Source organism: Brachyhypopomus gauderio, unplaced genomic scaffold (genome assembly GCF_052324685.1).
Source record: "Brachyhypopomus gauderio isolate BG-103 unplaced genomic scaffold, BGAUD_0.2 sc79, whole genome shotgun sequence".
In the NCBI taxonomy this organism is placed as follows: Eukaryota; Metazoa; Chordata; class Actinopteri; order Gymnotiformes; family Hypopomidae; genus Brachyhypopomus; species Brachyhypopomus gauderio.
The window spans coordinates 111089-138950 of NW_027506900.1; the positions used below are offsets into that span (position 1 = coordinate 111089).

Genomic DNA, 27862 nt, shown 5'->3' on the forward strand with positions numbered 1-27862 from the left:
TCAGCGCGAGAGTTTACCGGTCCTTAAACACGCTGGTATGCAGCCCATTGGTTATTTTCTTTACTGACACAGAGCTGTACCAATCATATCATCAAACACCCCCTCCTCCATGCGCCGGTGCGTAGTGCAATCTAACGTTGATTAACATAACGTATGTGAGTATCTGAGATGGAGAAAAAGCGCAAAGGAGGTGCAGAGAAACTACGACAAAAAAGAAGCTTGAACTTCAAGTAAACGCTGCCAAATGTATAAAAATTACTCAAATGTTTGCCACAGCAGGGCCTTCATCAGCTCCCGTGGCCGATGACAGTGGTGACGGTGGCCAGTGGACAGAAACATGTACTGAACGTGCGGTAAGCCTGACTCCTTTCAGAGCAGCTATAAAATGAGTAGGGTTAAGCAACCAAACCCTTTGCCAAATCTGATAAATTGATAAAACATCAATAAAATCATTTTGGCTAATGTTCTATGGCCGAGTTAGTTTGTATTGTAAATGCAAAAGGTAAAATAAGTGAATAACGTCCTTACCTCTATTATAAGACTTTGTGTACACTGACTGAATGAGAAAATAAGCCTATTTTAGTACTTTTATGTCTTCCATTCTGAACTAAATAGTCTTAAATGTGAGAACACTTTTAAAACCTCCATTCACCAACAAAAACAGTACTAAGTCACTCAGCAGGCAGCATTCTATTTTCATTATTATACTATTAATATTTGTGGGGTGAGTAGTAGGCTAGGCTAAGGCTATGCTTGGTAGGAAGGGGAAATGTTTGGTAGCTTTTATGGAGGTGTTTAGGGACAATGTACAGAAATTAAAGGAAATTACACTTACTTCCAAGTGCAGGTACTTGCAGTCATGATGAAATGTATTTTTACCTTTTAAATGCAGTATCTCTGATGTTGGGTAAACAATGGCAAATGTACTCGGTTTCTCAGTTTGAATAGTTCAACCTTTGCTTTCAATAATTTCCCGTGAACAAAAAAAAAATGGTAATTTTGTTTATTGCCTGTGCCATATGCCAATGCTGCTGTGTGCCTCTTCACAAATCTTCATAAATCCAGTATTTCTAGGTGTATATTTAAAGCCACCATTCAATTAAACTGAGTTACTGGGCAGTTTTCTGATTTTGTTATTAGGCCATTGATTGTTTAACTTGTAAGCCTAGGTTTAGCTACTTTTTCTCCTGGATGTGTTTGGGGCCATTTAGCCTAGCTGGCTAAAGAAAATGTAGGCTCTAATTAAAGAAAATCTTATTTTTTACAATGACAATTTTTTTTGCCAGTATTATGCCAATGCAGCTGTGTGTCTGTTTTTCAGATAAAACAACAATAATTAATTCCTTATGTTGAGATAAAAAAAAAAAAACATACATTCATTCTTTTGACTGGGTAAGTTCACAATTTATTGAGTACTACTCTTGGAAGAGTTAGCATCTGATCCTTTATTTTTCATCTCTATTCTTTCTTTCTCTTGTCTTCCTCCCTGAAACACATAGGCACACCCAGTTGGATGAATGCTGTATTCATTACTGTGATGGAGTGGTTCAATATGCATTTTCATACTGTTAATAAACAAAACTTTTTGAAAGTATTTAATGATTTAAAAATTATTTAATTTCACTCTCACTAATTCCTGTAAACTCATGGCATGGCTTAGGGTACATGGTTTTAAAGAGTGTAAACTGTTGGTATACACATTCAAAAAACTGAAAAGTGTGAAAAGCGTTATCGAGTGTGAGTGGGCCGGTCTGGTCCAAAAATGCCAGGGCCGATTTTTTGTCCCAGTCCGCCCCTGCTCCCAGATAATAGTGTGATAGCTGAATGGTTAGAAAGGGATGTATGACAAAAGGGAGTCGTGAGTAGACTGTAGCGGTGTATTCAACTATTCAACAATTTTCATAGTTGAATCTGATTCGTTACATTTTCCCTTTAGTCGAATCGTGGGTTTTTTTATCTAAAGCACTTTAAACGGGATCCCGTTCTCATTCAGGACTTTTTTCCACTTCAAAGTAAAAACCTAAAACACTCAGATAAATGAATGAACATGGTAGGTTGGCTTTATTCAGCTTTTATTTAAGTTATTCATTTTTAGTTATTTATTTGTTAATGAAACGTTAGAGAACATTAACAAAAAAAAAGTCACCGTCAGTGCACATATCGAACTGTCAGACAGGCACTGTGCAAAATGTCATAAATATTTTAAATAAAATATGCCTGCCTGAAAATATTTTTAAAATTGCCACAAGACAGCAAAACTTGAAGTAAAAGTTCAAGCAAAAAAAAAGGTTAAAAAGCAAACAAAAAATGTTTATAGGCCTACTTACCGAAGACGCACCGCGATGAGATGACACGACTGAAATGACATGACATGACTGAAACGGCTGAACTGCTTTTTTTGTGCTTTTTTAAATGGTATGCCATGTTGGTTGTTGTCATGTGAAATGAAAGATGTTGATGACATAACTTGCACTTTACTTTGTTTGATTCATCTTTATCTTTTTCAAAATACTCCCACACTTTTGAAGTTTTTTTTTGTAGCCATTATAATCTCGGCAGATGCTGACTACTGTAACGTGTTCAGCTCTGCTCATTTGAATTTTGAAACTGCAGTGTGATTTATTAATGTGTAGTAAGGAAGATGCCTATTTTTAATGCGCACACATCAATTTAAAAATATTTATTAACAGAAATTAGTTTGATTTTATTTGACAAAAGGCTATATATAACGAAAACCAAAAACATTTCATGTAAGAACTAATGCTTAGCAGCATCCTTGGGCACCCCCATGCAGTTAGAATGGTACATTCGACTATGACGTTCATAGTCGACTATAGTCGAATCAGCGACTATTGCAGGTCACCCCTAGTAGACTGTATTATGACATTCAGAGGATTGCACACCCTACACTCGATCCCATCAGGGCAGCTTGGAGCAAGGACTTTGGTTATGAGCTCTCAGAGGAATTCTGGAAATTGGCAGTTAGGAGGATACATTCAATGTATATATGCATAAGACAAGGACTGCTCCAATTTAAAACATTTCATAGGCTCCACCTCTCCAGGAGCAAGCTTGCAAAAATATACCCAGAGGTTAACCCAGACTGCCCTCGATGTCATTGGTCCCCTGCTAACTTATTTCATATGTTTACGGAATGCCCAAAGTTGATGGAATTTTGGTCTTCTATCTTTGAGACATTTTCACATATTTGCAATAAAGAAGTTACTCCTTGCTATCTTTGGTGTGGCCCCAGATAAGGTGGCAAGATCATCTGCCCAAGCGGTAGTGCTGGGCAGTATGACCAAAATTTTATATCACTGTATTTTTCAAAATTATATCGGTTTCACTGTATTTGACAGTTTTTTCCCATGATCTGTTAACTGAGATGACCGCCCTCGGTGGAGAGTCTGCCACGAACAGCTTAGAACACCCTCCCTGGGAAGACAGGGGAAAACACGTTAGACAAACATACAGGCACGTTAACAAAAACACAAACAGGAATATTAATGAACAGAGGCACAAAAGGGAAAAGGGGATTTGGAATGAACACCGGGAGAGAGACAAACACTGGAACAGAAACACACACAAACGGAGCCAGGCTCCACGCCTGTAGAAGGGCTGTCAGGAAGGGCAATCCTCCCGGAGCCGCAAGCGCTGTCATAGGCGGTCCCTTCCCCGCCCTTGCTGTGAACCCTCCTTGGGGTGCAGCACGCTTGGCGCACGCGCTGGGTGCAGCGTGATCGGCGGACACTCTCGCCGCCCTCTCACTGAGCGTGCGACCAGTCTCTCTGGCAGCCCCCGTGGGGTGCGCCGCAGAGTGGTTCTGTGGATGTGCACTCTCCTCTCTCCTTGGCTCCCCTTAGGAAACTCTAGGGCTGTCGCGGTGTAAGAATTTCCACTGCGGTAAATTAACAGGGCTCCACACCGCGATATGCGGTATTATCGCCATTTTTGTTGTTTTCACAAACATATCCTGATTTAAGTGCTATTATAAACACGTTTTTATTGCAGTTGTTATTAAGAATATTATATTTTTATAACAAAGCCGACACAGTTGTAGGACAAATTAAACAGTCCTTATTGTTAAATGCAGAGCACGTAAGGCTAATGACGCGCAATAAGAACGCTCCTTTACTCTTTCATGGAAACAAAGTCCAGCTTATAGCCTACGATTGATCTGCGCTGTGCAAAGAAGGCAAAAAAACTTGAGCACATGAGATCAGAATTCGTTTAAAAAAAAGAAGGAAAACGAAACCCTTCCTTTAGTAATAAAGTCTAGGTTTAGTCCGGCGTTATCATGTCCTTGTTACGTGCTAGGAAACCAACATGTTCACCTTATGTGGTTTCAGAGAGGATCTAAGTGGGGTAACAATGTTTCCGGCAGCACTAAAAACTCTCTCTGGTGGTGTGGTCGTTGCACAAATACACATGTACTTGCGGGACACTTTAGAAAGCAGAGGAAATCTAACCTGGTTGTCGCGCCACCAGGCGATGGGATCTGCGTTAGGGCTCGTGCAGGTAGCTCGAGCTCGGCATGTGCGCGAGCTCTCTTAGTTTCCCCGTTTCACAACAACCTTTCGCGCACAGATTTTGCCTATTGCCTCGTCTAAATTGTCCGGCTCTCTCTTTTCATTCGGTTGAAAGCCGAAATGCTCCCAAACTGGCGAAGTCACATTTGGTTTTGCGACCAGAGTAGCCGCAATTGTTTCCATAAAAAGGCCACTCAGAAGCAACGGATACGAAAGTTTTTAAATAGTAATTAACATCCACCACACACGCAGCGAAGTGGCTTACGTGTAAAACAAGAAGAACCTTGTGGAAAAAAAGAAAACACGAACATCGCGGTGTGACGGTTGCTTGGAATTCCCTGCGGTTGGCAGGTGAATATCGCGGTATTACAATATTGCGGTTATTGCGACAGCCCTAGGAAACTCCACCTCCTCCTGGCGATCACCCTACGGACCTGGCAGTGGGAGCGTTGTCCTCGACCTCCATCTCCTCCTCACTGCCCAGGCTCCAGCTCATGGGCTCCTCCGGGTTCTCACCCCTGGAGTAGTCCATGGCGCTTCCCTCGGAGTGCTCGGGGGAAACGACCTCTTCTGGCTTCCTCCTCCCTCTCACGGTCTTGGCAGAGCACTCCGAGTAGAGCGAGCTCCCCTCATCCTCTTCCTCCGTAAAAAGCTCGCTGTCCGTGTACTCAGTAAAACCCGAGCACACGGAAGGTGGACGGTCTTCTTCCTCCTCGCCCTCACCGTAGTACTCGGTGGGGGTGGAGCCTACGGAGGGGGGATAGTCTTCCTCTTCTTCCCATTCACCCTCATCGTAATCTACGGTGGGGGCGGAACACACAGAAGGAGCCTGGTCTTCATCCTCCTCGCCCTCTTCTTCCTCCTCACCCTCACCGTAATCTATGGTGGGGGCGAAGCACACAGAGGGGGAATAGTCCTCGCCCTCCTCTTTCTCCTCGCCGTCTGATTCCTCCCCCTTGAACTCGCTCTCGCTTCTCCATGGAGCAGAGTTCGAGGGAGCCTACCCTCAGGGGCAAGAGGTCTCGGGAAGGAGAGGGGTGTCCGCCATCTCGGCGTTGGAGGCTTCCCGAGCCTGACGCAGCATGTGCCTGCAGAACGGGTCCTGCTGCATGGTCTCGAGGGGTACGGTGGCGTTGCGGTGCTGGGCAGGGGAAGAGGCATGGTGGTGCCTGCTGGGCCTCTTCCCCTTCTTGGCCCGGGTGGCGTAGCCTGGCATTCTTTGGTTGGCTCGTTGTTCTGTGACGGTGAGTGCGGCTGGAAGGACAAGGCACGAATCCACTCCGGCTTTGCACAGACCCCCGTTTATTTATTACACACAGCGCGGATGCGCACGTTTAACTATGACACATAGACACAAACATGTAGACTCAAACAACGACTTCCTCATCGCCCTCACCGTAATAGACCGTGGGGGCAGAGTATATGGATGGAGGAGGGCTCTCCTCTTCTTCCTCGCCTTCACCGCAATCCACGGTGGGATCGGAGCACACAGAGGGAGCTTGATCCTCACCCTCCTCTTCTTCCTCGCCTCCAGAGTCCTACCCCACGAACTCGCACTCCGGGGTCTTCTCGGTTGCACAGAGCTCGAAGGCTCCTACCCTCAGCGGTGAGAGGGCTCTGGAGGGAGAGGGGTGACGTTCCCTCCACATCCGCACAGCGGTCTCGCGGAAATAGGCCGCCATCTCCTCCGTCTTGGCTTCCCGATCCCGAAGCAGCATGATGTTGCACAATGGGTGCTGCTGCATCGCTTCGAGGGTGACTGGGGCTCCGCGGTGCTGTGCAGGGGAAGAGGCGTGGTGGTGCCTGCTGGGCCTTTTCCCCTTCTTGGGTCGGGTGGTGTAACCTGGCATCTTTCTTGTTCGGCTGGTCTTTCTGTGACGCGCGACGCAGGGCAAAGGACGAGGCACAGATTCCTTCCGTTCACTCATGGTCACTTTTATTTACACTCACAATTATAGCGCAGTCAGCGCACATAGAACATATGAAACACAAACGTGCAGACTTCAGACAAAGACCAGCACAGGACACTGCACGAACGCACATTAAATAGACGAACCACATAAGCCCCGAGTGATTACGAGATGAGCCACAGGTGAGACCAATATACACTGAGACACAACCGCACCCACGGAGATACACAGACGCAGACGACTTGACGTAGACAACGTAAACACATGCCCAAAACGGAGGAGTCCGGGGCTGTAACGTGACATATTCTGTAACTGGTTAATAAATGTTTCATTTTGTGCAAGTGTATATAATGACTATTACACCATTTATATTTTAGTCAACTAAATTATTTTGATAATTAAAAAAAAAGTCGACTAAAACTAGACTAAGACTAAAAACAAATCCAATGACTAAATTATGACTAAAACTAAATGACATTTTAGTCAAAATACCAAGACTAAAACTAAATCAAATATTGCTGTCAAAATTAACACTGGCTACTTCTAAGCCACAAATCATGGACGGGATCCCCCGGTGGTTGAACTGGCATGACATAGCTCATAGGGTCTGGAGGAACAGTGCACGAACGTGAGGCTGCGTCGCCCCCACCGCAAAAATTTATCCTGTGGCCGTTCAACAACAATACCCCATGTTAATAGTCTATGACAGCCTTAGCTTTCTTCAGAAAGTTGTCACCGAGGATACACGGATCTAGCACGTCCCCGACCCAAAACTTATGCGTCCAAAGCCCCTGCCCAAAGTCAAATGCGGCATCAGTGCGACCCAGCAATTCAAACTGTTCGCCAGTCACTGTAGTTAGTCCCCCCCACTTACGTGTCATAACAGAAAGCCCCCCCGGGTAGCTAGCCAGCAGTTCAGGTCTAATCAGTGACACAGAGGACCCCGTGTCTATTAGAGCGGGAATAAAGGTATCGCCAAATTTACATGCGATGTGCAAGTCGCGTTGTCCGGCGAATCTCGAAGCAAAGTTTGAGAGTAATCCATAAGGGACAGGAGTCGCCGCACCCCTCATCGGGCGGCTCCTTTTTCATTTCCCGCCGCTTTGCACCATGTAGATTTGTGTCCCTGCTCCCTGTATTGCCAGCATGTTAGTTGGCTGATCGCTCGCCGGTCATATAAACGGGGCCGCCGCGGTAGTCCATCCCTGCCATCACTGGAGAGGATGTGCTCTGCCCTAGATGCCTCTTCCACCGCAGCATCAAGGGAGGTCGGGTTAGACAGGCGGACGTGCCTCTTCAGCTCGGCCGGTTTGATTGCGCCAACGAAGAAATCCAACGCTAACTGCAGCTGTGCCTCACGCGGGAAAAATGGGTAGGCCAGGCGGACCAGCAGTGCGATCTCCGATGCCAGAACCCAGAGCCTCTCATCCTGGCCACGGTGGCGTCCAGCCAAAAGCTGCTTTGCCGTCGACTCATCCGGCTGCTGCCCAAACCTGGTCTGGAGCGCTGTCTTGAGCGGCGCCAGTGCGTGTCTGGCTTCAGCGGGCAGCCCGACCAGAACCCTGAGCGCCGGTCCCCGGAGTGCCAAGCATAGTTGAACCGCCGTCTCGGCCTTGGACCAAGTTCGTTTCACAACAAATAGCTATCTGACTGATCAGTTCTCTTGTATTACGTTAACAAATACGAGCTTCTTGTAATTCAAGGATGAAACATGAGAGAACGCACCAAGTATAAATGCCTCTGCCGCTTGCGCAGGTTCGCGCGAGGTGTGCGGAGTCGTGCGCTACGGTTAATCCAGCCTATACATGGGCGGTGCAGCAGATTGCTCTTGTTACCACCAGCCACGACAACGTTTGCTCGACTGCATTTGCATTAAGTGACTGTTTGGTCCACGTCCGACCTTTAAAACCCTATGTACTTCCTGACAACAGACATGGCTCCTTTCTTTGGCAAAAGTTCCTTTGGGGTATCGTCTTTTACTTCAATGTTTGGTGGAATTTCTGGTTCAGAACGTTCCCTCGTTTTCAGCAAGCTAGATTAGCGCTCTGTTGCATGTGTGCTTAGCAGCACAGCAATGAAAAGCGTCCCTTGAGAAACAAGTAACGACCGTGCTGCGTTTCGGACACGTGAAGGCTATTTAAACCTGTGTGGCCGGTATATGAAAAATTCTTATGATAACAAAAATAAACACCGGTTTTCGGTGCGAACCGGTATACCGCCCAGCACTACCAAGAGGATTTAATTGCATTTACATACCTACTGGCCCGTCGCCTCATTCTGTTTAACTGGAAATCAGCATGCCCTCCCACACATGGTCAGTAGGTAAGTAAAATAATGCTCATCTTAAAGCTGGAGAAACTGAAAATTTCAACTAGAGTATCTGTTCAGAGATTCTATAAAGTATGGCAACCATTTCTGAATTATTTTCATTTAGAAGTCCCCACCAAAGATACTGGAATGCATATGGGTACGGTTTGACTGGGTATGGATAAACAGTTTTTGTAAGTCTTACATACGACAAATTATTCCTTTATCTGTCATTATTATTAGGATGTCACTGTGAGGGTTGTTGGTAAGGTTAGCACGGTCTTTAATGTTTAGTTTTGTTTTGTCTGTCAAATATTTTATTTACCTATTTCTTTATTTTTGAGTATGTCTTGGTGATTGTATTGTGTTTGCAGTTAGCACAAAAACCCAATAAAAACATTTGAAATAAAAAATAAATGCATTTATTTTAAATGACCAAAAATTGCACTTCTGTCATGTCTAGCCCCACCCCCATCTGTCAAGTCTGTTATTGTTTATGTGGCCATGTGATATCTGTCAGTCTTGGTCCATCCTTGTGTTTTGTAACCCCGCCCCTCTTTATTGTGTTCAGGTGTTCCTTGTTTTGTTTGGTGTATTTAAACTCCTTGTTTGGTCAAGTCTGTGCTGTTCATTGTTGTTTCTACTACAGTTTTATGGTCTATGTTTGTGAGTGGTCCAAAGTGTAGCCAGTGTTGTCTTTGTTGTGTTGTGTCTGAGCCTTAGTTAAGTGTTGGAAAATGTCTTTGTTTAATTCTCTGTCTAATCTGACCCTGGACTGCCTACATGACTGTGATTTTGTTTTGCCCTTTATTAAACCTCACTCCTCTCAACATTTACATCCACGTCATCGCTCCACGACACCCCAGGCGTGTCATTGTCAACTAGTTTAAAGAGCCTGCCAAGAACTTCCTGGAACTTTCTGAAAGATGCAGGAATCACGTGACCATCAAACCTTTTGAATTTGTGTTAGTGCTCTCAACTGCTCTGCTCAGTGAGACCTACCTCCTCCTCCTCCTCCTCCTCCTCCTCCTCCTCCTCCTCCTAACTGTTCTGCTCGCCTAACTGCTCTCAACGGATTTGCTCAGTGAGACCTACCTCCTCCTCAATCAATCAATCAAATTTTATTTATATAGCACTTTTTACAACAGTTGTCACAAAGCAGCTTTACAAGTGCCGAGTCCTAGCCCCCAGTGAGCAAGCCAAAGGTGACAGTGACAAGGAAAAACTCCCTAGTCTTTTTTTTGCATGAGGAAGAAACCTTGAGAGGAACCAAGACTCAGGAGGCGAACCCATCCTCCTCTGGCCGACACCGGTCACCATGACAACAACAATTTAGACAGAAAGAAATAAAGAAAAGGAAAATATGTAATAATGTCCATCATGGTGTAGGCTTATCCGGTTAGGCAGTAGGTGGCTGGCACAGGATGGATCCTCCTCCTCCTGCTGTTCTCGTGTAATTATGCCCTCTCCTCATTCTCTTCCCCCCACCCCTTTCCACAGTAGTTAATGTTGTTTCCTATTACTGTAAGCTACTGTTTTGTTTCTGTTTTTGTGATCATGCATTCTGGTTCTGTTTGTGTGTAGTGTTTTGAAAAAGTGTAATGCAGGTCAACTCTAGCACAATATGTTTAGGGGTTTGAACCTCTGGAACACGCAAAAGAAAACAACCATCTGTAACAGAATCGTATGCCAGTCATCATCTCACAAGAAACACCATCTAATGTTTCATCTAAGTTCATCTAAGTATTCAGTTGAGTTTGACTCATTCCATCACTGATTATAATTTAAATAAAGAACAATTTAATTAATAGAGCACTGACTAACTAACAGAGTATTTTTCTTGTTTTCTTACATTTGTCTGCACTTTTTTTGGTCTGGAATGTTTTTTTTACTTTCTGCAATACTGTAATATAAGTAGCAGATAAGAGAGCAAGAGATGGCACATGTCCTATCAGTATGGATAAGTGTTCCAGTAAAGCAGTGCTGTATTTATAATCTCCACAGTGTGCTAAAGAACTCATCTCAGCCCTAAACCTAGAAACCACTTGCATACTGTCATCAAAACATTTGTACATTGCATTTAAAGGCTAAAATCAAAACCAGTGACTTTAGAAATTATGCATTCATGTCTTGAATTTGGAGAGAGAGTCCAGGACATGCTGGCTCTCTCTTTCTCCCTCTCTCTATATTTCATTCTTGATACATGTGATGGAAACATTGGACATGTGGCATTGGTCTCTCTCTTCTTCCTTGGTATATTTCCACCGATGCCCCTACCAACAGTAAAAGCTTGAAGGTAACAGCTGCTTATGTGTATAGTACATGGTGAGGGTTTGGTACCATTGCATAACAATTACCTCCACATAGACGAGTATGTAAGTGGGGGGAAAGTCCATAGTGTTTATGGCCAATAAAGCACAGATAAGGTCCCATCTGAAGGTTGGGTCTGAATCCAGCTGTCTCTTTTCAGCCCACACAAAAACTGTGGCATAAATGAGAATCAGACAGCAAAGACATCTTGATGAAACACAGAACAATGGATTTAAAACAGCTTAATTTTTCACTTCAAATAGTTTTCTGTCTACTGGTCATGTTCTCTACCTACACTTTTGGTCAAACGTGTAAGTGCTGCATGTGCAAATATAATATGTTGGTGTCTAACGTGACAGTTAAAAAATAGTTTATAAAGTTTGATTTTGGTTAACATTAAGTTTGTTGACATCTCAGTTGTAGAAGAACACAATGAAATCATAACAGTGTCTTTTATTGATGAAGTAATTAGGCCTTTACAAAGAAACATGTTCACTCTAAATGATGAAGAGAGTTTATCCTGTAGACCAGTGATTCTCAACTGGTGGGTCGCGACCCAAAAGTGGGTCGCGGACACGTTCTGGGTGGGTCGCGGACAGCTTGTTAAAAAAAAGTACTCTTCTGATTTTGTACTTTTATCTTTTATCTTTATTCTTTTATCTTGAAAAAAGACAGAGGCACATGTCACAGCTCCAGACTGCGACTAAAATGGTCGCAATCGCGACCATAAATATTAATTTGCGAGTAATAAAATTATTTCACTCGCCAGTGGCGACAGGTGATACAAGAGCATTATTTTCTATGGGTGAAGATTTTTTGTCATTGGAAAAATATCCACAATTTTCTTTTGAGGTTGTATTTTTAAAGTTAACCGATATGCTGTAGTTCCCACTCTCATGTTCGCTCTGCCCATTAACAAAAGCGGGAATCACCAGCATGACTCGCAAAGCAGCGGAGCCGAGCTGAAACTTTAGCACTAAGCGTTAGCTTGTTGAAAATAGCGAAGCCAAAATTATTGGATTTTTTCACACAGTCTACATTTCTGTCGGACCATAAGAGGACACACTCCTTTATAGCTACATAGTTTTAAGTACATTTTAATGGGATCAAAAGTCACTCATACTAGGAAACTTGGTAAAGTTCGTTTCACGTTCGCATATTCGGAATTATTTCTTTAATACCTTTAAGTTAAAAGTGCCAAAATATGCAAATTTCTATTTCTGGCACCCAAGACAAACATCTACAACTTTGTTTACGTCAGGAATATATGTATTTTAAAACATGTTATTTTAAATATACTGCTGTCACCGCTGCAACATCTAAGGCACCGTCTACAAATGACCTTAACACGGACGCAAGTGGAGGTCGTAAAGGCCCCAGAGCACTGCGCACTCCGTTTTTTGCAATAATTTCAATAACTTTTAAACGGTCCATCTAAGACCACCAAAGTAGTTGTATTACATTAAGTTCATCTTTAGTAACAACATACAACTAAAATATGATTATTTATACCTTGCACCAATGTGTGGTGGTAAGTTTTTGTCAAATATTTCAATAGCTTTTAAATGGGCCACCATAATTCCACAAAACAAGGTTGTTGATTAGGATGCACTTAATGTACTATAACTTGTTTTATGCTCTTATGATGGACATTTTAAAAGCTATTGAAACATTTGACAAAATGTGCACTTAATATTTATACAACTTGTTTTTATCTTATGAAGAATCATTTAAAAATTATTTAAATCTTTGAAGAAAAACAGAGTGCGCAGTGCTCTGGGGCCTTTACGACCGACACTTTCGTCCATGTTAAGGTCATTTGTAGACGGTAATAGTAGTACATTTAAAATGAGAACATGAAGCCAACTTAACCACAGTTAGAAGGAAGAGAAAGACATCAGGCATGTTGGACGACAGAGATCCTAAATAACAGCTGATCTGATGTGAGTGTTGCAATGTTTATTAGTTTGTATATTATTATGGAGCCTAGAAAAAGTTATTGGTGTCTCATTTTTTCTTTTGGGACCAACTGGCTCCTTGAGTATTTTTTTTGTCTGGAGCCCAGCATGAGAACCATCTTGTTGCCATGGTAACCACCAATTGTTTACCCTTTTAATTTGTTATAACCAGAGGTTATAACATTTGTACTGTATAAAACTGGGTCGCGACTTAATGACAATGAGAAAATGTGGGTCCCGGGCTGAGACCAGTTGAGAACCCCTGTAGACTACCGATAATATATAATATATACTTTTCTTCTATTGACTGATTAATAAGAAATTACAAAGTTTTAGAGATTCCAAAAATCTTTCACACATTTGACCTATTTATAGGATTTTTCGGGTTGAATTATTTGCATTATTTGTGCTTGCAATTATGTATGTTGGACCAGCATCAATACTTAAATTAGCCTAATTAAAAAAAATCACAATTTCACGAATGGTGCTGTAGTTTAGACTAGACTTGTGTGTAATAGATGTCCAGAAAATGGCAGACTGTGAATTTTGTAGATTGTAAATATTTTTGGTAAAATCTCCCACAAATTGTTTCTGGTTGTTCCATATACAGAACATGATCTAGCAATTAAATGTGGTTTTGAATCTCAAATATTTTTATTATATTCCCATGTCACAGTTTGCTCAGTTCAAGAAAAATCAGTTAAATTCAACGAGAACAACACTATAGGGGCTGAAGTCACTAGAGTAAACACTGAGGAAGGGGTGAGCCTTACTATCGCAGTCAACCCAGAGGAGGCTTTTGGCTTAAACGGCAATATGCTTGTAGCAGTAAAAATACTGGACAGGGAGGTAAGTACGCCTTTAATCATTTTCACTTTTGTTTTGAATTTACAGACTGCGAGATACAAACTAAACACGAGAAACTTTAACAATACCCAGACACAAACGAACAAGGAATATTAACTGAATGTAATAAACACAGACCTCAATAACCAAAGAAACAACCGACTGTTGAGACAATGGAACATAATGAGATTCAAACAAACAGGGAAATAGACCATGAGTAAACTATACTGCGAAACCCCTGACTGGAATGACTGAACCTCAATAGTGAAAATACTTAGGCAACAACCTGAGCCAACCCGAAATCCGGGACATCTGGCAATGAACCAGACAGCAGGTGAAACGGGGCACACCAAAACAAAGGACCAGGAACTGGGACAGGACAAGACAAACTACAAGGAGACAGATGTATCAACGGTCTCAGTAAATGATTGGGATATAACATTGGAAGGTTGAGAACACCAGGCTTCAGGGCACTGGGCGGGACTCCGGCCAGCAGACACTGGGGTCATAGAAACCGGAACAGCTGGACTGGAGATAGGTGAGGATAAGTGAAAGGGGTCAGAGGAGACCGGGACTATGTGAACATGAGGAGATAAAGGTTAGGATGCACAAAACAATGGGCCTCATTTATTAAGCTAAATACTAACAAATTTGTTCACAAGTAGTTCGTAAAAGTGTTTACACAAAAAATGTGGTATTCATGAAAGTTTTTTAGAGTTTATTTCATTCTGAAAAAATATCGCATTCTACGACATCCCATGAGCATGTGCATATTTTGCGTAAAAGAACATTTTGTTTTTGTTCTGTATTAAGGCTTTTAAACATTGAATTACTACTATTTTAATAGTAGTAAGACAAACAAGGTAAAATGTAAACAATATCAAATGCACACGATTCATATTTAATATTTAGATTATTATAAAAATGTATTTTTTCAGATTTTTTACTTACTACAGCATTAGTCTAACACAAATATCCATGCATTAGGTTAATGCAATTAGAGACATAATTTTAATTAATAATGTGTTTCTATAAAAGGAAGTACCCCATGGGATTTGATCCTTTAATGGCAATGGCTGAACTGTCGCTACAATGAAGTAGTACCCGCAGTGTGATAGAGCGCACTAATGGTGTACTAAAAGGTCGCTGGATGTGCCTCGACACAGCCGGAGGCACCCTGCTTTACCATCCCAAGAAAGTCTGCCATATAATACTAGCCTGTTGCATTTCTAGCCATGAAGCATGGTGTTCCTCTACCTGAAGCCGTGGTACCCCATGAACGTATGCCACCACTGGTTCTAAACGAAGCCCCCAGTATTTATGCAGTCAACGCACGTCAGCGCCTTATCATGCGTCTGTAAATTTGGCATGTATAACTCAAATTCAGTCTTTTTTTGTTTGTTTGTTCCAGTTTTAGTTTATTTTTCCCCACATTTTGCAATGACTGAATTGTTGTAAACTCGAACTTATACTTCATACCACCGTTATGCGGCGCTCGACTGATGATACACTATTAACTTGATCTGATTTCAATGGGTCACTACTAGGGGTGGCACGGATCACAAAATTCACGGTTCGGTGTGTATCACGGTTTGAGGTCTACGGTTTACGGTTTTATACGGTTCTTGTTTTTTTTTTTCCTTTTTTTTTATCTTAGCCCCATAATACACGCCGTTACACCAGTGGAATAGTCGCTGAAAAGATTTTACTACCATAGCACTACACTTCTATGACATTACACAGTGCTGCCTTTAGCAAAGCATTACATAATAATACATAATACATAATAATAATAATAATGCACAAACTTGGCCGGTCATATTGGAAGTGTTTCCACTAGCGTACGCAATGCGGGTTTTGCAATGCTTGCATATTGTAACAGTTCGATCCACGTTTTTATTGCCAGTATCATCGTATGTGACGGGGAATCCGAAATGATCCCACACACCTGATTTAAACAACGCTGGGGCATCCTTCATCTCTGGCCTAGGCAGCCTGCCTTCTCCACTCCCACTTGCCATGTTTGTCCACGCCACCACAAACCTTCGCTTTCGCTTCTTTGGCACGAATGAGAACCACGTGGTGACATACGGGCATTTGGCTATAATGTAAATTTCGAACGTCTGGAAAAAAAAAAAAAACGTGGATCCTGTACGGTTTACACACGCCCCGCGCCGTGACAAGCGAACCGTACGGTTCGGTTCGTTCACAAAAACCGTGCCATGCCTAGTCACTACAAGTATCTAGTGATGCCTTACGGCTTAACAAACAGTCATGATATTCCGGGACATGATTGAAAATTTTGTGTTCATTTACATAGATGACATTCTTATCTATTCTCCCTCCATATCTGATCATATTTGTCATGTCTCTGTGGTTTTAACTCACTTGCAACATCATCATCTCTATGCCAATGCAGAAAAATGTTCCACTGCACATCTATTACATTTTTGGGTTGTATTCTCTCTCCCGGACGAGTCTCTATGGATATTGACAAAGTATTACCTGGCCTATCCTGAAAACGACCAAGGAATTATAACGGTTCCTGGGATGTGCAAATTTTTATAGATGCTTCATCCGGAATTACGGCAGAATAGCTACTCCTCTCACTGACCTTTTAAAGGGTGGTTTGCGGAAACGTTTCGTATGGACCAAGGAGGCTGAGCGAGCCTTTTCCACGCTTAAGGGGGCATTTTCATCCACACCTGTGCTGCACCTCCCTGATCCTGAGATTCCTTTCGTTGTTGAAGTTGATGCCTCCGAGGTAGTTGTGGGAGCTGTCTTTTCCCAACGACAAAGGACTCCAAAGTTATTTGCTTGTGCATTCTTCTTGAAGAAACTGTAACCTGCAGAACAGAATTATGACGTGGGAAACCGAGAACTATTAGCGATTAAACTCGCTCTGGAGCAGTGGAGACACTGGCTGGAAGGATCCAGACATTGATTAATTGTTTATACTGATCATAAGAATTTAGAATATTTAAAGTTAGCCAGACGTCTAAATCCTCATCAAGCCAGGTGGGCTCTGTTGTTTCCTATAGACACGGTTCCAAAAATGGGAAAGCTGATGCCCTCTCTCGGATTTATGACAAAGACCTGAAGGAGAAGAGACCCGAGTACATCCTCCCACACACCTGTTTCCTTGCAGCCATCAAGTGGAACTTACGAAGTGAATTGGAAGAAGCGCCTAAGGATGACCCGGGCCCCAATGATTGTCCGGAGGGAAAGCAATACATCTCAGTACCACTACGAGGAAAGGTATTACAACTCGCCCATGCCACAGCAGGCACTGGACACTCAGACGAGACACCTTGTCTCTCAGCGCTACTGGTGGCCTTCTCTTGATGATGACATCCGAGATTACGTGCTAGCCTGCACTGTATGTGCTAAGTCGCGCAGCCCTCGGATGGTAAAACTCCTGCCGATAAACTCCTTCCTCTCCCAATTCCACATCGACCTTGGACGCACCTAGCCATAGACTTCATCACAGATCTGTCTCAGGGGGTAATACCATTATTATGGTTGTGGTAGACAGGTTTTCTAAAATGTGTCATCTGATACTGTTTTCTGGTCTGCAATCTGCTATGGAAACCGCACAAGCAGTCTTTCCTTATGTGTTTCGTATATATGGCCGGAGGACACCGTGTCTGATAGAGGCACACAATTCACCTCTCAGATCTGAAGGGAGTTTTGTAAACACTTGGGGGTAGCCATTAGCCTAACCTCAGGCTACAACCCACAATCTAATGGTGAATTAGAACACGTGAACCAGGAGATAGGGAGGTTTCTATGCCAATACTGCGATTCTCAGACGGATTGGGATAAATACTTACTGTGGTCTGAATACTCTCACAACTCCCTTGTTCACTCCTCCACTAAACTAACCCCTTTCCAGTGTGTGTACGGGTCAGACATGTGAACAAGTCACTAAGTTGCAAGTAACAAGTAAGTCTCAAGTCTTCACAATCAAGTCTCGAGTCAAGTCCCAAGTCAATACAATCAAGTCTCGAGTCAAGTCCCAAGTCAATACAAGCGAGTCTCGAGTCAAGTCCCAAGTCTTAAACTTCAAGTCCTAGTCAAGTCACCAGATGTAATTTCAATATTTAACACAATTGATGCAGTTGATTAGTAGTATATTAAGTAAGTTAGTCAGACTAACTAACGTTAGGCGTTTGAGTGTTTCGGCTCGCCTTAGTGAGATGTCGTCGCAATTGTCATCGTCCGTCCGTCCTCAGTGACTTTCGTTCCTTCATTCGTCCGTCCATCCGTTTCCCCCGCTTTCGAATTATTGTTGGTGTGGACTGCTGACACAAGTCAAGTTGCTCATGTGGACCCTAGTAAATTTTCGACCCAAGTTATCACATCCCAGCTAGCTAGCTAACCGTTATAGCATTATGTGAAATATACATAGCAGAGACTTACTTTTGTTTGTGCAGCCTCAAATGTCGAACAAAGTTTGAAGTGGCTGCATCTTCATCTCTTATCCTGACTCCACATCTCTTGCATGTCGCAGTTCTTCTTTTATTCACAACAGCATAATCTTTATAATTGAACAGGATCATTTTTGGGAGCATTTTGCTTGTCATCTCCGCACAAATTCAACGCTGCTGCCCCCCTCCCCTGATCGGCTGCAGAACATCACCTGTAGGTTACGGACATGTCCTTCTTTTGAGACCTAAAAAAATGTTCGGGGGAAATTTCAAAATCGTCCGAGATTTTGCGAAGTAAGTGTGGGTAGATCGCATGACATTAAAAAGTAGTGGATGAATGACAGGCTATCGTCCATCTTCACTGACGGTTGTATTTTGATTGACATACATGGTAGCCAATCCGACGTCTAGGGTTTAACTAGGGTCAGCCTAGTTAAAATAAGGATTTCAAGTCTTTTCAAGTCTTAAAGCTCAAGTACGATTCCAAGTCATTAAAGGTAAAGTCTAAGTCAAGTCGCAAGTCTTCAGTAATGTTGTCGAGTCAAGTCACAAGTCATCAGTTTAGTGACTCGAGTCGGACTCGAGTCCAAGTCATGTGACTCGAGTCCACACGTCTGGTACGGGTACCAGCCCGCCTTCTTCCCCAGGGACTCAACCCCCCAGGGGCGCTACCCCCAAGTGTTTACAAAACTCCCTTCAGATCTGCCTCTATCAGACACGGTGTCCTCCGGCAGACCATATATACGAAACACATAAGAGAAGACTGCTTGTGCGGTTTCCATAGCAGATTGCAGACCAGGAAACAGTATCAGATGAATGCCAGCTCTAGATGAATGGTTCAAACAGAGCACTCGAACATGGGAGATAGCTCACGAGCACCTGAGGCACGCCCTGAGTGACCGGCGCCTGCACGCAGATCGTCGTCGTCTGCCCACCTTGGTTTATCACCCAGGTCAGAGAGTTTGGCTGTCCACTCGTAACCTTAATCTGTGCCTGCCTTGTAAGAAACTCAGTCCAAAGTATATCGGACCTTTCAAGATACTCCATAGAGTCAATGCTGTGTTGTATCAGCTACTGCTGCCCCCCAGTACCGTATACATTCTATGTTCCATGTCTCCCTGCTCAAACCTGTCCATTTCAGTCCCATGTCCACCAATGGGCAGTCGTCCACCCCTCTGGAACCTCTCAAGATTGATGGGAAACCGGCGTACCTTGTCCATGCAATCCTGGCCTCTTTGCGTAGGCGAGGGGATCTTCAATATCTGATGGATTGGGAAGGGTACGGCCCGGAGAAGAGAGCATGGGTCCCGTCACCAGCCATACTGGATCCTTCTTTCATCCGCGAATTCCACGCTGCCCATCCTACCTTCCCGACACCTCGACCCCGTGGCAGACCTCATGGTGGTCGTTCCAGAGCGGCTCGTCGGGGGGGGGGGGGGGGGGGGGGGGGGGGGGTACTGTCAGGAACAACACATAACCCTCCTCCAGATCATTAGACCTGACTTCACGCCACGCACTTTTGTGTGCAACGCCCCTGTTTATAGCTCTCGCTGTTTCCAATAAAAGGGATTTTACTCCGCAGTTGGATCCTACTTTGCCTAGTTGCTTCGTTACAATCATAGAAAATTGAATTATTATTTGTGACGGTACAGACCTTAACACGTCCTTCCGGGTGTGTGTATGTGTCTGCTCTATTCTGGTTCATATAATTCCTGTGGATGTGGTTAGTCATGTTCCGTGCTCATCTTTATTGAGTGTATCCTCTGTGTGACTCGCTACATGTGTATTAATCGTTACGTATTTATGCTAAGCACTAACTGCGCAGCAATATTAAATAAAACCTTTGTGAATGAAAGCTCATCTTGGCATCCTATATACCCCCTTGTGTTATATTATTATTGTTAAATGAACTAGATTATAGGAAATTTTTTCTGTTTCTATTGCTCCAGTTTCTATTAAGTGATTAAAACCTTTACTTGGATTAACAGCTTTATTTTAATGCATTTATTTCAGTCCATCAAGCAACCTGATCTTTTGGTCAAAATAGAGTGTAGAAAGAATGGTGAAATTCTGGTAGGTTCCAGTGTTTGATAAATGATCACTTGTTTTTTTCTTTTGTAAGGCTGTATTTACAATCACTATAGTTATGTTGATGTAAACTATGATCATGATCTGCTGGTCTCCTCAGGATACTCTGCAAGTGTTTGTGGTTGTGACAGACATTAATGATAATCCTCCAGTGTTTGCACAAAGCCAGTACAATCTGGATGTTGATGAGGTAAAGTCACACTCCACATCTACTGGCATTTGTGAATGCTACTGGTAACTGGCTACTAAACATTTGCTTTGTTTCCTATGATTAGCTATGTAAAGTTGATACAAGCATTGGTAAAATTGAGGCTACCGACATTGATATTGACACTCGGCTGTACTATTTTCTTCAGTCTCCAGAGGTAAAGCCTTATAATATTTTTGGTTTTATTTCTACTAAACAATCATGTCAAAGTCTAAATTGCCTAAAATTGTCTGATCTTAGCCTAAAAGCACTAACACCTCCCCTCCAACCCACCCCACTCCCTTTCCCTCCCTTTCCCTCCCAGGATGACTTTAGGCTCAAAAGTAAATTCGAACCAGTGATTCTAACAAACAAGATCTTGTATCATGACACCACTCCAGAAGTCACATTGACTCTATTTGCTCAGGTATGTATTTTAGATTCATGAGTAATGGGCATTCTGAGTATAAGTAATATAAGGTCTCAAATAGGTTATTCTAATTGTGAGGTTCTCTGTCCACATACCTGTTGACCTTTATGCCCTGAGAGACTGTTGTCTAACCCCATTCCAACTGGGCATTTCAGGACACATCCTTTCAAACACTTCAGTCACCATCTCACACTGCCTCCACCACCATTAAAGTCACTGTTGTAGACATAAACAACCGTCCACCATGGTTTCAGCCTTGCACAGAGATCAATGTCAACTCTGCCTTATTCTGCCTCAACTCTGGCTACGAAGGGACAGTCAACTTAAATGAGCAAGTAGTGCGTATTCCCCACTATACTTCTAATAATGACACTACCCATGTTGCTGGCTGCAGTTATGAGACATGTTTAGCAAACTTTTAATATCTGTCTGCCTAATATAGACCTGCTGATGGAGAGTAAAGTTTATTAGCATAGTCTGTGTTCTACAAATAAATGAATGAGGTTGCTTCCGTAATCACAGACTGGTGCTTTGCCATTGGAGCCTGGTCCACTATATGCCATTGATGGAGACAAAGACAGGAACGATCTAATCACATATGAGATTATTGGAGGTCAGACAACAGATCTGATATTTTTATATTGTGTGATCACAATGAACTCATGTGGTCTAATGTACCTCTGCTCCGTCCAGCATCTGTTGAGTGGTTTGACTCTGTGTCTGACCTTGAGCAGGAAATGAAGATGGATTCTTTCTTATAAATACTGAGACTGGGAGTATTACTATGCAGAAACCAGTGAATGTAGCAGGACCTATCATATTGTCAGTCATGGTAAGAAAATGCTTCATTTATAAAATAGGACCACATAATACCTATGGTGCACTGTGCTGTTCTGTATGTATATTATCGTTTGTATTAAAATCAAAGAGTCAAATCACCTGTTGGCTTCAAGGTGAATGTATCCATTATTAGATCATTTTGGTCAAAACAAACCAAAGACTATGTTACCACCTCTGCATATTAATCCAGTCTACTGTGTGAATCTGATTTCTGCAGGCCTATGAGACACTGAACTCAGATCAGTTTGCCACTACTAGTGTCACTCTAAAGGTGGTGAAGAAGAGCTCACACCCACCAGAGTTTACCCAACCCAGTTATGAGGGCTTCATCTCAGAAGATGCAGGTATGGGGAGCCTGGTGTTGGAGAGCAAGACCACCAACAAACCCCTCCACGTTCAGGCAACAGATGCTGACTTTGGCAATGTAAGAATCCAACACATTCTGAATTAAACTTTTTTCCATTCTTATTTAGTCGAACTACATTCTATGTTAAATCCCACCAAATTCAAACAGATAATAAAAACAGAAAAGAAATTACAAGACTGCACTGGAGTAATATACAAGGCATAAGGTCTTACTGTGTGTCCTGTTGGATATGAAAATTTTTTTTACAAAAATATTGCAGTATGGGGGGAAAATGGGACTCAAATGAGACTCAGTCTCTGGCCTTTATTGCTCAAAACAAAAAAGTCAATGACAGAAAATACGAAGGTTCGTCTAGCTAGCGTCCAGGCATAACTCCTCATAGGGTAATTTATAGTAAATTTCCAGAGCATCAGACAATGACTCAAGGGGACCAGGCAAGTCTCATATGCTTTGAACGAGAATAAAGAAAAATTAATGGTTTTCTATAGGCATGATTTAACACTAATGACTTTGACTCTTTTTTGTAGGGAATAAATCCTGACATTACATTTGAAGTTCCAAAAGACAGTGACTTCAGAATTACTCAAGAGGGTTTCATAATCACGACAAGGGTGGTTTCTACTGGCAATATTACATTACAAGTAAGAATTTCAACTGAACTGGATGATGTTAAACTTCTTAGTTTTTTTTCTCGTACCTCTTACAATGCTGTAAATATAGTTGGACAATATCTGGACTTTTCTTTTTGATATAGATACGTGTAACTGATACCACCAATGATGAATCCAGCACTGCCTCTCTGTCTGTAGCAATTACTCCAGGTGAGAAGGCAGGATGGCGAGTTGAGAGAAAATATTTTAAGTACAATGTTTTTAAATGAATGGGTTAACACACAGATGACAACTGACAAACTCCGCATCCAACATGCACACATTTAAACACATTAACATTAACAAGACACATGTACAACACCGATGAGGCAAGAGAAACGTGTAACGAGTAACAGATGAAACTACACATGTGCACACAGGCACACACAAATGTATACACACACACACACAGGAGCCCGAGAGAGGAATCCGGGGTTGTCACCACATGTGACCTTATGCTGTGGGGACATGTGATCCCACACAGCAAACATGATAAGACCATGAGAAATTATCCTGGTAATATAAAAGAATCCATGGTGCCCTTTAGACATTTAACCAGTCAGGCTTTTAATACACACCTTAGGTGGGAATTTTCATAAAACATCTCGCATGCTTGTGGGGCGGGGGAGGGGAAGTTTAGGAGCAGGTCTCATTCTATCCAGCCAATTCAAGAAATGCATTCTCATCTCAGTAAAAAGTGACTGCTGGCCAGTTACTTTCTTTAAAAAATTTAATATGAACTTTAAGTTCTTGTAAAGTTCGAGTTCTTGTATCGGCCGGATTGCAATGGACTTGATAAGTGTACCTGCTCTTCCTGTAGGGATCTCCACCACTACGGATATGCCCACCACAGCCATCACAAATGCTACCTTATCTACAGCCATGGTTACAACCCCTGCCATAACGACAGATATAGCTACAGATACTTTCCAAACCACAGACTTGGCTACAGGTACCATAACCACAGCCATCATTACACAACTAAATGAGACCACCTCCAGTCCTGACACCAGTATCACTACTCTGCATATGTAGACAGGCATACATGCATAACCCACACTGCTTTGAAGTACACTGCTCAAAACAATAAAGGGAACACTCAAATAACACATCCTAGATCTGAATGAATGAAATATTCTCATTGAATACTTTGTTCTGTACAAAGTTGAATGTGCTGACAACAAAATCACACAAAAATCATCAATGGAAATTTATTAACCAATGGAGGCCTGGATTTGGAGCCACACACAAAATTAAAGTGGAAAAACACACTACAGGCTGATCCAACTTTGAGGTAATGGCCTTAAAACAAGTCAAAATGAGGCTCAGTATTGTGTGTGGCCTCCACGTGCCTGTATGACCTCCCTACAACGCCTGGGCATGCTCCTGATGAGGTGGCGGATGGTCTCCTGAGGGATCTCCTCCCAGACCTGGACTAAAGCATCCGCCAACTCCTGGACAGTCTGTGGTGCAACGTGACGTTGATGGATGGAGCGAGACATGATGTCCCAGATGTGCTCAATCGGATTCAGGTCTGGGGAACGGGCAGGCCAGTCCATAGCTTCAATGCCTTCATCTTGCAGGAACTGCTGACACACTCCAGCTAGCATTGTCCTGTATTAGGAGGAACCCAGGGCCAACCGCACCAGCATATGGTCTCACAAGGGGTCTGAGGATCTCATCTCTGTACCTAATGGCAGTCAGGCTACCTCTGGTGAGCACATGGAGGGCTGTGCGGCCCTCCAAAGAAATGCCACCCCACACCATTACTGACCCACTGCCAAACCGGTCATGCTGAAGGATGTTGCAGGCAGCGAGATCGCTCTCCACGGCGTCTCCAGACTCTGTCACGTCTGTCACGTGCTCAGTGTGAACCTGCTTTCATCTGTGAAGAGCACAAGGCGCCAGTGGCGATTTTGCCAATCCTGGTGTTCTATGGCAAATGCCAAGCGTCCTGCACGGTGTTGGGCTGTGAGCACAACCCCCATCTGTGGACGTCGGCCCTCATACCATCCTCATGGAGTCGGTTTCTAACCGTTTGTGCAAACACATGCACATTTATGGCCTGCTGGAGGTCATTTTGCAGGGCTCTGGCAGTGCTCCTCCTGTTCCTTCTTGCACAAAGGCGGAGGTAGCGGTCCTGCTGCTGGGTTGTTGCCCTCCTACGGCCTCCTCCACGTCTCCTGGTGTACTGGCCTGTCTCCTGGTAGCGCCTCCAGCCTCTGGACACTACGCTGACAGACACAGCAAACCTTCTTGCCACAGCTCGCATTGATGTGCCATCCTGGATGAGCTGCACTACCTGAGCCACTTGTGTGGGTTGTAGAGTCCGTCTCATGCTACCACGAGTGTGAAAGGACCACCAACATTCAAAAGTGACCAAAACATCAGCCAGAAAGCATAGGTACTGAGAAATGGTCTGTGGTCCCCACCTGCAGAACCACTCCTATATAGGGGGTGTCTAGGTAATTGCCAATCATTTCCACCTGTTGTCTATTCCATTTGCACAACAGCAGGTGAAATTGATTGTCAATCAGTGTTGCTTCCCAAGTGGACAGTTTGATTTCACAGAAGTTTGATTTACTTGGAGTTATATTGTGTTGTTTAAGTGTTCCCTTAATTTTTTTGAGCAGTGTACTTCAGCCACAAGACATACCACACACTACTTGCACTTGGTTGTTTGTAGGGATCCTTGCAATTCACTGCAAATGTGCAGTGGCTGACTGCTGCTACTGTCCGCCTGAGACTTGCTTCTGCTCTTGCTTGTGTGTGCTGGTCACAGTGAAACTCTTAACCGTGACTCTAGGGTCAGTTTAGGGTGCATAAAAATGACTAATTTGCTTACAGTTATTCAAAAACATTCTTATCATTCAATCTTCATTCAAGAGTCTAACGCTGGACGTTCACATGCAGGCTGCTAAGACGTGCTGTCATTTGTCATTGATTTATTTTCCCTTCCTGTTAGTACCAACATGAACAGATGTTGGCTTATTGTTGCCTCGCCGTCGTTTCAGATGGCCTACCTGTGCCACAAGGCGGTGCCTTCAGTGTGGAGGAGATGGTGGCCCTGGGGGCCAGCATGGCTGTGGTGGTCTGCCTCTGCCTTGTGGTCATTGGCTTGCTGGCCTATCACCTGAGACGCAGCCGCACCAACTGGACGAAGCTGTCCGAGGCTAGCATCTTCCGCAGCACGGTGGGACATGTCGAACACACCATCCCAACAGGCAGCTGATAGAGCTGAGTGCACCAAAAGTGTCAGAGCATCTGCTTGTGTACAAGTGTTCTAGGCGATTGACTCCTTAAACTTAACCATGTTATCCATTGTTTCTGGTACTGTATAGCTACGCCTTAGTTCTTGAGGGTTAAATGAAAGTTCACATGGTTAAAAAATAATTGCAAATATTGTTTAAAAAGTTACAGTTTCACTCTTCCCGATGCCTACAGCTGAGTGGGGGCACAGGTGGTCCTAAGGACGGCGTGCAGTACACCAACCAGGGCTTCCAGAGCGATGGAGATGCAGGAAGCATAAGCTCCCTGCAGGCAGCAGAGCTGGCTCTGCCCCTGGGGCCCAAGCAGAGCCTGAGGGGGGTGGGGGCAGGGACGGCCCCAGGTGGTGCTCCAGCACCACAGGGCAGGAGCGGTGAGTCCAGCAGCTCCCCTCAACCAGACTCCTGCAGCCTCACTGCATCCGACCACACGGACGGCGAGAAGGAGGTGAAGCCCATTCTCACCAAGGAGCGACGAACGGAGGATGGATACAAAGCCGTGTGGTTTAGGCAGGACATCGACCCTGATGTCAAGGAGGAAGTGGTTATAATCCCCGACAGCGGACAGCAGGACAACAGACATGATGATGATGAAGATGAGGAAGAGGATTTATCAAACACAGACATGGATGAAGTGTTGTCCAAGACATACTCCACACAGCAAAATGACTCAGACTCTGAGGATGAGGAGGGGTTGACTACAGATATGTAGACTCCAGTAAACTGCCAGTGAGCACTGAACTCAGCGCCCATCAAAGTATCAGAGATCACTGCTGTGTCTCATCTTTGAAACAGATCCTCATTATGGAGAATCGTATTATACTAGCTGTATTAAGTACTTATGACGGTGTCAACTATTTTTGGGTGGCTGATTAAAAATGGGCTTTATGTAAAATGTAAATAGCTTTAACTGCCTAATACAATAATAAAAGCTGTACATTAGATTATAGATTAGTTATAGATTTGAAGAGTGTAACAAAGTGTGGAGATGAACATATGACTTTCAGATAATATTATTTATCAGTTGCCAAACCAGCTCAGAGTAATAAATGCTCAGATGATGAGTATAATACATCTGTACTTTCATCCGGAACAGTTGCAATGGTGGTTGCCCTAGCAACCTTCCACTGTGACTCTGTTTATATGATAAGGTTCTCTGAGAGCTATGTGGAACAGTGTACAAGCGCCTTTGGTCTCTAATCACAAAATCCATATTCAATCATCATAAACGCCTTATCTCAGAGAAGTAGAGCTTTAATCATTAACCTGAGGTCAAGTTATTGCATTATGATTCACCTTATATGCTCTGCTGCTATTTAGTACACTCATGGGTTTTCTGTGCTGTGTCAAATCACATAAATAGTTGTTTTTAAAATGTTCACACAAATGCAATAAATAAAACAAACATTACATACTCATAAAAGTGTGATATGTCATGCCTTAGGTTCATGATGTGGCCTGGTGCCAATGCCAAAACACTGAACCAAGACGTGTTGTTCCACTACAACTTCACAGGTTCTCGTCCAGAAAAACTGGTGCAGTTTTAGCCCCGTAATTTTGCTGGTCTGGAACCAACAATTCGTGATGCAAATGGGCAAAGTCCAAGGTCCAAGCAACTCGTGAAGCTGTTTACCCACCTGACTGCCATTTACAACTAAAAGCACAAGAATGGCAGCAGTGATGAATCATCAGCAGTCTGGAAGAAGCAAACACATCACTTGTGTTTTGGCCATATCTGAAGTCT

At 43.3% G+C, this 27862-nt stretch overlaps 1 protein-coding gene across 5 annotated transcripts; it reads left to right on the top strand.

The window, feature by feature from the left end:
* LOC143492605 (cadherin-related family member 5-like) lies at nt 1–27518 on the top strand. 5 transcript variants are annotated; one of them, XM_076990969.1, is made up of 15 exons: nt 268–353; nt 13691–13863; nt 20304–20363; nt 20479–20568; nt 20654–20743; nt 20891–20992; nt 21151–21333; nt 21518–21608; nt 21730–21827; nt 22053–22259; nt 22730–22843; nt 22957–23023; nt 23673–23804; nt 25867–26045; nt 26297–27518. In XM_076990969.1, the coding sequence occupies exons 2-15, from the start codon at nt 13831–13833 to the stop codon at nt 26828–26830; spliced, it is 1980 nt and encodes a 659-aa protein (XP_076847084.1). In that variant the 5' UTR covers nt 268–353; nt 13691–13830; the 3' UTR covers nt 26831–27518. The 5 variants fall into 5 exon arrangements, with proteins under 5 accessions (XP_076847083.1, XP_076847087.1, XP_076847088.1 ...); XM_076990968.1 differs by lacking the exon at nt 13691–13863 and having other exon boundaries at nt 1–353; XM_076990972.1 differs by lacking the exons at nt 13691–13863; nt 23673–23804 and having other exon boundaries at nt 1–353.
* Nucleotides 27519–27862: the final 344 nt, after the last annotated feature.